We start from the raw sequence: 13,443 nt of genomic DNA, 5'->3' as shown, positions 1-13,443 counted from the left end.
GTACACGCAAATCAAGGTGATGCTAAATGAGGTTTTTAAGGCCTCAAAAATACATAATTCAATTTAAAAGCAAGTGATGACCACACATTGATAATAATATTCTAAAGTATTTTGCTTTTTATTTGAATATACATTGATGTAAATCTTGAATTGGAGATAATTTATGGCACATGAGCATATAATAAAAGTAACCAATCAAAGAAAAAAATTGTTAAACTTCGATATATGAGAGACTTGGACGAACTTGTTCTAGGAAACCTTATCTAACATCCATCGATTTTCTTTCAGAAATTTGTAAAAGAATCAATTACTCATACTAAATTAGAAATAATTAAATTAAAAAAGAGCACAATCTCATCTTATCATTAGAACCACTTTATTAGCATGTAAAAGAAAAATATTCATATAAAGTTGCCCCTATAACTTTGTATATTTTTTAAATTAGATTTTATATTTTAAAAAATTATCATTTAATTATTTTATTATTATTTAATATTTTAAAAATTAACTCAATTTATGTGAATTATGTAGTAACTCCTAATATTTAGGAACACAAAATATATCATAAAAGATAATATTTAATTTAGTTTTAGCTTTATAATAACTAATACAAATTAATACTTTAAAGGGAAGTAAGAATTTTTCACTTTGTTTAAAATATTATAAATATTTTAAGAGCATATTACTAATTTTTTTTGTTTTAGTACGCGCCTTTTTTTTAGTACATGCCTTATTATAAAGAATTGTAATTAGGAAATACAATTCTTTTAGAAAGAAAATTATGAACGTACTCTAATTTAAGTAGGATCAATATTGTGGGGTCGGGCATATGTAGAGTTTAAATCGGAGAAGAATTCCATTATTAGGTAATTTATTATTAGATCCTTAAATTATACAAATATTTAAGAGTATAAATGTCGATCAATATTTCAGGAATATTTTAGTGGTTCAACATTGAGCATAAATTATTCGTGTTTTTATAATAATATAGATATAGATAGATTGATAGATAGAAATATCGAAAACGACATCACTTTTTGACAAAACAGCATAGCCCTAAAAAAAAAAATCGTTTTTCTACTCCCAAATCAAAATAAAGACCAATGGGCCAAATATATATGGTATATATTTGATACCGAATCACGACAATCTGGTTTGCTAATTCATAGAAAATTTACCAACATATTGACACATACATAAGCCGAAGTCAAAATTCTGAAAGAGAAGTAAAGCGAATGATGTGTGACAGAGCTAACATGCGCAGGTGGGTGTTACTATCACTGCCGTTGATGATACTCGTCTGTTTATTGCGGAAGGGAGAAGCAATATGGTTGACTGTGCCGGCTAGCGGAACAAAGTGTGTTTCCGAAGAACTTCACAATAACGTCGTCGTTTTGGCTGATTACTTTGCTATTTCCGATGATCATTCGAATCCCATCCCCACTATTTCCGTCAAGGTAATGAGGACAATCGGTTTGCGCGCTCTTCAATTAATTAATTCATTCATATGAGTGACAGCCCCCTAGTACAATAGCTGGTCAACTTGCCCCACGACTAGGGGAATTGTGTCAAACCTTATTTATTAGGCATAATTTCGTTCTTCTTTGTCTGTGAATCTGTGATTTTATTTGCTTAAAGGGTAATTTTGCGTGATACCCGTTAGGTCTTATGATTATAACTTCTTTTTAGGATTAGAGAGAGGTAAAGTTTAAGCAGATTGATTTTCGTGAACCTTTTAGATCAGCTGGGAAATGGTCCCATCGGATTTCTGGAAAAGATTGGTTTTGGGGTTATATATGGCCATGCGATTGGTTTTTACTTATTAGAAAAATAGAGCATAGACCCAACAAGTGTTTGCACACAAAAAGAATGATTTGGATAATGTTTAGGTCTTTGCCAAGTTGTCAAGAAGATTGTTTTGCTGATTTAGCAATCTTACTTTTTATTCCAGAGCATTCATTAAATTAGAATCAGTTACTCCTAACTAAGTTAATGTGAGAGAATAATGGAAACATAGGCATCTGTTGTGTGAAGGGGAGCCCCGGAGTAACGATAAAGATGTCTCTGTGTGACCCATAGGTCACAGGTTCGAGCCGTGAAAGCAGCCACTAATGCTTGCATTAAGGTAGGCTGTCTACATCACACCCGGGTGCAGCCCTTCTCCGAATCTTGCGTGAATGTAGGATGCCTTGTGCATTGGGCTGCCCTTTTTAGGCATATATTGTGCTATATGTGATAGATCTTTATAAGGTATACTTTAATACATTCAAGTTTTTGTTGGTTGAAGAATAACCTAAAGGTACTATAATGAAACTATCATTTCTGAAACAGTGAAGAATGATCTTTTGGGTGAAGGACCTTTAATATGACCAATTATTATTTTTTACTAGATTAAGCTGTAAAGAACCCAAAGCACATACTCTATTCAGTCTGTGGATAAGGAAAAGGAAGTCCCTTGTGTCGAAACTTTGTGAAGAATATCTAAATTCTACATAGTGGTTTTCAAAGTGAAGACTTGTTATTGTGATAACATCTTAGGCTCTAGATTCTACATCAAACTTTAAGGTTTTTAGATTGGCGACTTGTCAATTGTCATCATGGGTTCCAAGGGCGGAGCTACAGGGCAGACAAGGCTGTCGCTCCCTGAATTTTCACTTTTAAAGTATTGTTTCTTTTAATTTTTGTGAAAATTGAGTTTAAGGACACATCTTTGCCCCCATCCCCCAGATTTTTGCAACATTTCTTAAGCAGGCTCCTCCATGATACAAAACAAGTCTGCCACTATGGACTCCTTGCTTGACCTAGCTCTTGAGTTTGCTTTGTGGTTAGAAAAGCGAGACAAGTGACATCTAATTACTTTGTTGAGGGTGAATTGCATAAACTCCTCTCAACTTTGACCATGTAATTTTTCTTACGGTTTCAATTTGAATCTTGTTACAGTTAATTCATACATATTTGTCGGCTATGAAGTAGACAATTAGAAAAGTTATACTAAAATGTCCCACTTCTCTATAATGTATGAAAAGCTCTTTACCAAGGATCCGTTACATTAACCCACTTTTGGGTGAAAATTCACAGCAATTAAAATTGACCGTGCTTATTTGGCTGTTATATATTACAAAATTCTAGTCCAAGAAGAGAAAAAAAGATGCTGTCTAAGTTCAGGAGTCTTTAGTGTAATTCATGTTTATTTGAGAGGTGGGTGCCAAGTTGCTAAAGGCTATTGATAGGAATGTGATTAGTTAGTCTATCTGAGGTGGTGAATTTACTTTTTTGATGCTTATACATTCTTGATTTTCTTTTAAAAAATAAAAAATGATAAGTTCATCTTTAACGATAGTATGATACTAATACAGAGTAAAATCCTTATTCTAGCCCATCGAATAAGAAACCTGCTTATAGAGTACTGAAGTAAATTGTCAAAGTTATCGTATCACAAAAAAAAAAAGAAGGTAAATTGTCAAAGTTAATTTCCAAAGCCATACCATAGGCAGATTAAGTTTTCAGGCTTTCAGCTTTCTTTAGAAGACAAAAGACAATCCACACAGCATATATCTTGTTGTCCTGCCAGTTTGTGTCATGGTTATGCAGGTTTTAAATGGTTTTGAATGTATTAAGAGGAGGTAGGAAGAAGTTGTATTTGCATGAAGAAAGTGGGTGGGGGGTTGGGGGGGGGGGGGGAATGGATGTGCTAGTTAGCATATTGGAGAGATTCCTTGTCAAGCTTGCAATTTTTTTTTTTGAGAAGGTAACATATTTGTATATTAATATATAGACTACACAAAAACTATGAAGTCACCCATCATTACCAAGAGGAATGCATAGAATACTCCTAATCCTTTGTCTTCTTACAAGGATTATAAAACATCAAAAATGGATTCGTAAGCCTGCAATTATTTCAATAGTCACACTTTATCCACACACACAAAAAAAAAAAAAAACAATAGTCACACCTTAAACTACCTGGGCTCTCCCATAATAAGTAAATTGATGGTTGTATTTGAATAGCTTTCGTCACACCTTTTTGTCATTTGACTCCATAGAGAAGCTTAAAGGCTCTATGATTATCGTATTCTTAGTTTGGTGGTTTTTGTTTTTCTCTTGCCTCGCCTTCTTGTTCTATTGTACTGCTACATGTCTAGACAGGTCTAATGATACAATGCATCAACTCATTAGTTGGTTAGTGTATTTTGTTTGTATATTCCTGATTGTACACTAAGTATTGATGATATGAAAGCACATGGGCTTGTGCCCTGAAGGCTCAGACACACACAAATGAACTCATATTGGGAAGTATTTAAATTTGAGGTTTTTCTCGAGATTCAGGGTGTCTTTACTTTGTTGGGCTAGAACATGTGTGAAATTGCACTTGAAATGTTTTCTACTGATGTCATATTTCTTCATTTGTGTTAATATAGTGAATCTTATGGCATGTTATTACTTGTGCAGGTCACCTCACCATTTGGGAACAACCTTCATCACAAGGAGAACATGACACACGGTCAGTTTGCCTTCACAACAACTGAGGCTGGTAACTATCTAGCATGTTTTTGGGTTGATGGTCATAATCCAGGAGGTGGGAGCTTAACTGTTAACCTTGACTGGAAAACCGGAATTGCTGCCAAGGATTGGGAATCAGTTGCCAGAAAGGAGAAGATAGAGGTGGGACCTGATTTTCTTGCCCTTTCAGCTTCTGATCTTTGCTTGTAACATAATTGTCTGAAACTAAAGTGCACTCATTTGAAGAAAGTACGAACCCTTGAGGGAGAAAGGGGGACTAAACTCTACGAATTTGAAGCATGTTTTACAAATGAGTTAAAATGGCTATAGGTTAATAGAAATAGAAATTTCTGACCAAAGCTTGTGTTTGTAACTTGTTTAAGCTTGGGTTGTGTAGGTGTTATCTCGGCCTGTGCAATTGATACTTCCCTAAAGGATTATACATTGGCTATTCTTTTCTTTTCCTGATAAGTAGACAAATAGATCTTTTCTGGAAACTCTAGAAATTTTACGCAAATTTCTGCCTCTAGTAGGGTATTGAACTTGAGTTGAGAAAGCTTGAGGGAGCTGTGGAGGCCATTCATGAAAATTTGATCTACTTAAAGAGCAGGTAACTTTTTAATATGCTTATGGATGCAGTGCTTGTGGTTTACTTGCTCTTGTCGTTTCACCTTTCTACCTTCTTCCTTGTGTCCTTTCAGAGAAGCAGAGATGCGGTCGGTTAGTGAAACAACTAATACACGGGTGGCTAGCTTTAGTATCGCATCCTTAGGAGTCTGCATCTTGGCTTCGGTTTTACAAGTTTTGTATCTGAAGCGATATTTCCGAAAGAAGAAGCTAATTTAGGCTTCCTTCAGTTGAAACCACATTCTAGATGGCACATTAAATCTTAGGAGTAGCATCATTTGGCACTTTTTATGAAACAGAGAATTTTTTATGTGATATTAGTGGATCTAGCTTTTACTGTATCAGATAATGAAGGCAAAGGTGTTGTGCCTTAGCTTTGAGTGTACACTTGAATTACTTTCTACTACTTACCTGCCCTTTCATTTTGTTATTCTCTTCTTCACTTATCATTTCAGTGGACATTTATGTTGTACACTCTCTGAAGCGTGTGTTTATTCAAGTAGCAGAAAACACTGTATTTCTTCCTCAAGTGATAGCTCAGAGTTGAACCTTTCTTGATATTCCTTTCTCTTACAAGTAGTTGTCCCAATGATTCCTTTAAATTATCCGTGTATGGTTGGTATTGCTCCTATAGACATACTGAAGCTGTTAGTTATCTCCTGTTTCTGATTGCACACTTGCATCAATGGAGCTTGTTTCTCTCTCGCTCTTGTCCATCTATATTATGCCTCAGGACTTAAAAAGATTATAGAGAATAAGAACCTGTCTTAACTCTTAATCCTACTCTCGTCTACAGCTGCTAAACTTGAATTGTTTAATAGGTTAATCTTGTTTATTAAATGAGAGTGGATTCAATAAGTAGTTTCACTAATTATATACTTGTACAAGTTTTAGTTTTTAAATCTTTTAGAATTCAAAAATTGCAAGAATTATCACTATATGTATTCTTACAATATAATGGTGCTTTTTTTTAAAACAATTTAGTAATGCGAGATGCCGTTTTACAATGACATAGTTTTAATTTTGAGCGTAATTTTATCAATTTAGGACTCTTCGTAATTTTTTGCCAAACCGTGTATTCTTATTCCATATTGTATTCCACATAATAATATGCAAATTTTCCTCAAGTTACAAGGGTAGTAGTTGTGCAGAAAAAAGAAATCATACATTTGTATTAGATAATCCAGAATTTTACAGAGATAATGTTTTCTTGTGCCAAATATAGAATGAGCCCTTAGTGGCATAGGTTATGATTTTGCTATAAATATTGCCTGAAGCTAAACTTCTCAAGAACATAAATGATTTTATAATTTCTAGAAAAACAATCGTCCCATTTCCTTATATGAAATAAGGAACTCATTAATGATCTTTTCCAAGTACATAACAATGACCTCTAAGTCTGGTTTAAAAATGCAAGGCAGTTTGAGCCTCTAGTCTGGTTAAAAAATGTAAGCTACATAAATCAAAGTACAAACTTGTCGGAACTTACAAGGAAATGGTCCAAGAATGTTCCTATCAAAATCAACAGAAGGATCCCTCCTCCCATGAAAAGAAACCCAATGATAAGGGGGAAAGGGAAAATTTTCAATCATTATTCGATTGAAACAATCCTGCGATTCATACGTGTGAATCTGCAAATTTCCTCGAAAAAATCATCTGTACTGCTATGGCTGCTCTTCATCTGAAGAATTTTTATTCTCATCTTCCTCAGCTTCTTCCCATAGTTGATTAATGACTCTAGTGTACTCATTTTCTGTTCAGCATTCAGTGGCGATCTTACAGTGACTACAACCTCCTCAAGGCAAGGGATCATAAATCTGTAGTCCACCTGCAAACATCCAAGAATTTGAAATGTTAAAACAAACATTAAGTGCACTATTTGAACTGTTGAGCAATGAGAAACAGAAGACTCACATTTTTCAAACTGTTTCTCTGGCAAAGCGCAGCAAACATGGCACCATGGATGTCAAATTTTGTTAGCTTGGGGTGGCTGTTAAAGAAATCAACGAAGTCGATCTCTGGGAATGGCTGAAGGGAATCAGAATCTCCAGTGAATTCCACCTTCATGAAGAGATGCTTGACTTCACTTGACAATCGAAGCATTTCATTTACAGCGTCCCAACACCATTGAACTCCTCTCATCTCCAATGACTCAAGTGCCACAAGCTTCCCAAAAACTACACCGTTAACCCGTCCTACAATAAAAGATTGGTTGTTTGTGATACTGTTTGAAAGTAAAGCACAAATAGTGGAGTATCAAAAAATGGAATTTTTCAATACCTGAAGTGTTGGAAATGGAAAGGTTTCTGAGTAACCGAGTTTCAAGGACTCTGATCCAACTACAGCCTTGCACTTCAAGATGCTGAATTTTTGGACAATTGAGATAGAGGGAGCAGTTACCTAAGCCATTGAAATCAAGGTTGCACACCTCCAGCTGAGGAAGCTCAATAGAAACATATTTCAGTCCCTCACAACCAAGGAGTAACAGGTTACTCAAATTGGGGCAAGCCCTTAATGCAGTAGAGAGGGTAGAGTCATCTGTTACTGTACCAACTATTTGGAGATCTCTAAGCCTATAGAAAGTGTCCCATTTGGGGCAATGTGTCATATTCACCCCCCAAAGTTTCAAAGATTCCAAATGCATTGCTGCTGAGATACAGTCCAACTTTGAGGGGTTCCTGGAGCCCGGGTTCTGCTCAATGAGGTTGTCGTCCATCTTTAGCTCAAGCCTCCGTAGAGAAGGTCCTGCCAATGAAAGCCACGATGCTAGGCCAGAACCAGTAAACGGGCAGTATACAACAAGTTCTTCCAATCGAATAATTGATGAAACCATGTGCCCAACAATGTCATCAGGAGAGTACTTCTTAAGGTTGTCAAAAACATTACGAGTGAAGACAAGCCTATTGAGATAAGGAATTGACTCCTTCCACCTTCTTGATACACAAGAAGAAGAAGCCACATCTTTTGCATTGGTTATGTTGGATAGGATGCACTGGACAATGGCATCAGGCAAAGAGTCCATTATTCTGGGTACAAATATCAAACAGGTAATGGTCAATTACAAATCATAACAAAAAAGAAAAGAACAATCAAATTCTCAAGCATCTATAAATTACATAAGCGGTGGATTCATCTGTTAAAGATGCTTGAACAGAAACAACAAACAAACGTAATCATCATTAGCTAACACGCAGTAGTAGATAAGGTGTGAGGGGACGAAAATAAATAGATAGGTACATAAATGAAGTTCATAAGGTTTAAAAAAAAAGGTAAGCATTTTTAGCTGAATCAACGAGTAAGCCAGAAGAAAGATCTATCAAGGATTTGAAAGATCTTAAAATTGGTTCTATATAAACTACTCGGGCCTGAGTGGTATGAATAAGAATTCAAATGGACATATGCAAAAACAAATCCATGATTATGGAGAAACGACCACATTGGAGCACAACTACAACACTAGCCACAGCTTAGATATCAAACTGTTTGATGAAACCTAACATAACATATACTACATGGACAATAATACTATCATTCTATCAACCCATGTCAGTCTTAATTTGTACTTCTAAGTTCAAACTAGACCAATGCACCGATTGGTCTTTTATTGACCATAGAATATATGTCAAATTTCAGCTATATGTTAAAGACAGTGCTTCATCCGCCAATGCCAGCTTGGGGTTGGAAGTGGCACAAATTAGGAGCAGAAACTAAGGATGAACTTAATTATGTAAAGAAATGCATCGATAATGAACAATTGATACGAAATTAATCAGATTATTTAACAGCAAATCAAATGTATCCCCATGAGATAAGAAACAAGATTAAATCCATCATTGAATCAGCACATTGAAAAAACTGATAAATCATAGCCAGACAATTAAGAGAAGCTTACAATGAATAATTCAGTGGAGTTTTTTAGGCTTAATCCGATGAAAAGTTAGATGCTCAGATTTAAGCTACTGCACTGCTTATTCAAGAGAGAGAGAGAGAGAGAGAGAGGAGAGAGGTGAAAGAAGAGTGAGGGGCGGGTATAAATGGAGCGCTGAGAGCTGTTTTCAAATTTCAAAAATGTTTAGAGAGAGAAAGTGAGTTATTTTCATGCATGCAAAATAAAAAAAATGTAGCCCGCTTCGTTTTTGAACAATTTTGAATTTTCGACCGTTCCCTCATTAGAGCCCTTTTTTGATTTTTGAATTAGTGAAATGATTCCAATAGCGCCTACCCACCACGTTTTAACTTCTTACATTAGTAGTTAAATTTCAGATCTTACATTTTCCTCTTGAAATTTGCAATACATAAGTAGTATTTATTAATCAATTAACCGAAGATTAGTTATGTTAATAATTCTTCTCTATTCATAGCTTGCTTGGCCAACCTGGGAAAATTCGCTTATTTTGAGAAATATTTTTTTTCAAAAGTACTTTTGGTGAAAGTTATTTGCGTTTGGCTAATTAATTTAAAAAGTACTTCTAAGCAGCAATTAGTGTTTGACCAAACTTTTAAAAAGTGCTTCTAAATATATTTTTTTCAAAAAAGTGTTTCTGAGTTGAAACTATTTTTTTCTGTTTCTCCAAAATTGATTCTGCTTCTACTAAAAAATACTTTTTTTTCTTCTAAAGTTTGGCCAAACATTTTAACTTTAGAAGAAAAAAACACTTTAAAATTTTTTAGTTTGGACTTGGAGAAGCTTGGCCAAAGAGGCTATTGAATATTCATTTTATTACAATAATAGATAATGTAGCTTTAAAGTAAATTTGAAGCTTTTAGAATACTACGCTTATCTGCAGTTCCACACAAGACATTTGATTTAATTTCACTAGTTAGAGTTGTATGTACGGATTGTTCATTTTAATTCTTAACTGAAGATTTATTGATTCTTAGAGATTTTAGGGAACTAGAGAATTAATCTACAGTATTATTTTTATTTTTTTAATTTTATCTAGACTTTCCACCGTTTATGTCGTGTAACCAACCTTTATTATTTTCAAGGTCTATACTCCAAATAAACAAAAGTTTTGAAAAATGACGCAGCGACAAACAATACTTTCTTGCGAATTTTCTCATTGCGTTTATTTCCAGTTATTTCTGTAAAAATTGCACGGGACGTCCTATTTGGTCACCCTCATTTAACCTATAATTATTTTTTTAAATTTTAACTTGTACCTACTTTTTAAACAACTTCAGCCCCTTTCTCCTCCTCCTCCTCTTCCTTCTTCCTCCTCTTCTTCTTCTTCTTCTTCTTCTTCTTCTTCTTCTTCTTCTTCTTCTTCTTCTTCTTCTTCTTCTTCTTTCTTCTGCTGCTGTTGGTGCTGCTATGAAATTTAAGTTCATAGGATGATTGCCATAAATATATTTATCAGATTATTTAAAAATAAATTATAAATAATTACGTAAGTTAGTAGACAATAATTTGTGAATATTTCCACATACGTAAGTTAGTAGACAATGATAATTTTGTTCTTTTCACGTTTATTGTTTCCAAAATTTATGATTTAGATACTGTTGGCAATCCGATTATTTATCTAGTATATTAGAAAGCTTTTTCAAAAACTTCAACTTATATAGTGCTGAAATTTTTACAAATGAACTAAATAACTTCAGCATCTTCTACTGAAGTTTTTGAAAAAGCTTTATGATAAAACTAATGAATCCAGGACAAAAAAACTTCAGCTTTTAGTGCTGAAGTTTTACAAATGAACTAAATAACTTCAGCATCTTCTGCTGAAGTTTTTGAAAAAGTTTATCCAGGACAAAAAAACTTCAGCTTATTTAGTGCTGAAGTTTTTATAAATGAACTAAATAACTTCAGCATCTTCTGCTGAAGTTTTTGAAAAAGCTTAATGACAAAACTAATGAATCCAGAACAAAAAAACTTTAGCTTATGTAGTGCAATTACAAACAAAAACTTCAGCAAATAGAGAACAAAACTTCAGCTGCTATGCTTAAGTTCAGCAATTACAAACAAAAACTTTAGCAAATAGAGAATAAAACTTCAGCTACTATGCTTAAGTTAAACAATTACAAACAAAAACTTCAGCACACTTGGTTCAGCACACTTGCTACTTCAAGCCCGTCTACTAGAATGCTGAAGTTTTGCGTGATTGTCTTTGCTACTTCAGCCCCATATGTTGAAGTTACGCGAAAAAGTGGGTACACTTGTAATTTTTTTGCAAAGTAGGCACAAGTTAAAACGTGACCCCAAAAACGGGTATAGATGTAAATACCCCGCTATTTCTATATTTGATGTATCGGCTTGGCTATAAACTCGTTATCACTACACACAACAAACGAAACTATTACACAAATATATTTACCCATAAAATTGGATAACAATTAAATTTGTACGCGGTTTTAAGGATATGTGATATAACTTGATACAAATTAAGAAGTGTATATGGTCAAAATCGGACTTGCCCTTTTTGTATGACTGATCGAGACTGGAGCACGATAAGCCAAGGTTCAGCCTCGTATTATATCGAACTATGATGCAAAGTTAGGTTGCCGAGCTCGTGGCCCTGAGACCGATTAAGATCAAGATCGACCAAGATCCGGATCGACCAAGATCGAGACCGAACAAGATAGAGATCGAGGAAAACTTACTGAGTCGAATAACGGTAAGACAAAATATCCGCAATTGGGCAAGGATCACGATGTGAATCCTGTCACGTATCAAGAAGAGGCCGATTAATTAGACAATCATGAAATTTTTTACCTCATATAGAATTATACTTAGAGTATGACTCCCCTGCTATATAAAGGGGGCCTGATCATTTGTAAACATCATCATATTCACGTAATACAAAGCAATATACTGTCATTCTCTAGTTATCATTGTCTTGTTATTTTGTTCTTAATCTAGTTGATACTTATTTGGTTCAAGGGTGAGTGAAATCGAGGGCCAAGGTTGTCCAATTTGTGAGGTTTTCATCTGTTCTTTTATTGTCATTTCAATACTAATTTATTCTTCTCAATTTGTATTAAGTTATATCACGTATCCTTAAAACTGCGTATAAATTCAATTGTTATCCGATTTTAGAATAAACAGTTTGGCACCCACCGTGGGGCTAAGGATAATAGTGATTACATGGTACAAACTTTTGTGACACGTAGTATTTTACACTTCTTTTTTGAAGTATCTTTGATTACAGGATTAAAAAATATCAAACTCTCAGTCAGCACCTCAACACATTGACAATGATCTCGGCCACCACGGCGAAAATGAGAACAGTGCACCAGGAAACATTGTACCCCATGTTGACCTCGATGGAATTCCCGTTGTAGATCCAATCGACGTCAGTTCACATGTAGCCATCAATGGAAATCTGGTCGTCGATCCCGAAAGCAGCGTTCGTGGGGATGCTCGATCAGCTACTCAGAGCACACGTGGCAGTGAAGATGGTGGGATCAACATGCAGGTGATCTTCAAAATGTTGCAGGCTCAGCAGGAAGCAATAGGCCAACTCCAAAACCAGAACCACACACCGAGCAGGGTCAAACTCTAGCCATCCCATGCAATCGTACATAGGGTCGAATCGATTTCAAGAAAATCGAACGAGAAGGAATCAGAGACCAATCCTGCTATCATATAGATGCTTGAAGAACTGACAAAGCGAATAGAGACAGGGGAAAAGAAGATCGAGGAAAATGACAAGAAAGTGGAGACCTATAACTCCAGGGTTGGCCCAATCCTGGGGGCACCACCAATATTAAAAGGATTGGATTCCAAAAAGTTCGTACAAAAATCTTTTCCCCCAGTACGGCTCCGAAGCCAATCCCAAAGAAGTTCCACATGCCCGAAATCCCTAAGTATAATGGGACGACTGATCCAAATGAACACGTCACCTCTTACACGTGTGCTATCAAAGGAAATGGCTTGGAAGATGACCAGGTCGAATCCGTCTTACTGAAGAAATTCGGGGACACTCTATCGAAGGGTGTTATGATATGGTATTATAATTTACCGCCTAATTCTATACTATGCTAGCAGATTTTTTTGTAAAGGCACACGTCGGGACCATCAAGGTCGAAACTAGGAAGTCAGACATTTTCAATGTAAGGTAGAAGGACAACGAGATACTCAGAGAATTAGTATCCCGATTCCAAATGGACGGATGGACTTGCCACCGGTCGATGATGATTGTGTTGTTCAAGCTTTCACTCAAGGTCTCAACGTTCGAAGTTTAGTGGCTTCACAACAGTTGAAGTAGAATTTGATCGAATACCCAGCTATCACTTGGGCCGATGTGCACAATCGATATCAGTCGAAGATTAGGGTCGAGGATGATCAATTAGGGGCTCCTTCTGGGTCTGTTTATC

At 35.4% G+C, this 13,443-nt stretch overlaps 2 protein-coding genes across 2 annotated transcripts; one reads left to right on the top strand and one right to left on the bottom strand.

The window, feature by feature from the left end:
- The first annotated feature begins 1,071 nt into the window (after nucleotides 1-1,071).
- LOC104247516 (transmembrane emp24 domain-containing protein p24delta3-like) lies at nucleotides 1,072-5,557 on the top strand. The gene is made up of 4 exons (XM_009803558.2): nucleotides 1,072-1,457; nucleotides 4,450-4,662; nucleotides 5,034-5,110; nucleotides 5,202-5,557. Exons 1-4 carry the CDS (start codon nucleotides 1,236-1,238, stop codon nucleotides 5,344-5,346), a joined length of 657 nt encoding a protein of 218 aa, XP_009801860.1. The 5' UTR covers nucleotides 1,072-1,235; the 3' UTR covers nucleotides 5,347-5,557.
- Nucleotides 5,558-6,410: 853 nt separating this feature from the next.
- Nucleotides 6,411-9,118, bottom strand: LOC104247515 (F-box protein At1g10780). Its single transcript, XM_009803557.2, has 4 exons — nucleotides 9,020-9,118; nucleotides 7,408-8,153; nucleotides 7,042-7,322; nucleotides 6,411-6,955 (listed from the first exon to the last, which is right to left on the bottom strand). Exons 2-4 carry the CDS (start codon nucleotides 8,147-8,149, stop codon nucleotides 6,719-6,721), a joined length of 1,260 nt encoding a protein of 419 aa, XP_009801859.1. The 5' UTR covers nucleotides 8,150-8,153; nucleotides 9,020-9,118; the 3' UTR covers nucleotides 6,411-6,718.
- Nucleotides 9,119-13,443: the final 4,325 nt, after the last annotated feature.

This window comes from Nicotiana sylvestris, chromosome 1, assembly GCF_000393655.2.
Source record: "Nicotiana sylvestris chromosome 1, ASM39365v2, whole genome shotgun sequence".
Taxonomy (NCBI): Eukaryota; Viridiplantae; Streptophyta; class Magnoliopsida; order Solanales; family Solanaceae; genus Nicotiana; species Nicotiana sylvestris.
Note: the sequence above shows the minus strand (reverse complement) of the source record. Positions and strands in the feature narration are given on the sequence as shown.

Excerpts from the sequence above, each read along its gene's own strand:
- LOC104247515 (XM_009803557.2), bottom strand. The coding sequence starts at position 8,149 with ATGGACTCTTTGCCTGATGCCATTGTCCAGTGCATCCTATCCAACATA. Across the intron at positions 7,323-7,407 it reads TTCCATTTCCAACACTTCAG|GACGGGTTAACGGTGTAGTT; the intron begins GTATTGAAAAAT and ends CTTTTATTGTAG. Across the intron at positions 6,956-7,041 it reads AGAGAAACAGTTTGAAAAAT|GTGGACTACAGATTTATGAT; the intron begins GTGAGTCTTCTG and ends GGATGTTTGCAG.
- LOC104247516 (XM_009803558.2), top strand. The coding sequence starts at position 1,236 with ATGATGTGTGACAGAGCTAACATGCGCAGGTGGGTGTTACTATCACTG. Across the intron at positions 4,663-5,033 it reads CCAGAAAGGAGAAGATAGAG|GGTATTGAACTTGAGTTGAG; the intron begins GTGGGACCTGAT and ends TGCCTCTAGTAG. Across the intron at positions 5,111-5,201 it reads TTGATCTACTTAAAGAGCAG|AGAAGCAGAGATGCGGTCGG; the intron begins GTAACTTTTTAA and ends GTGTCCTTTCAG.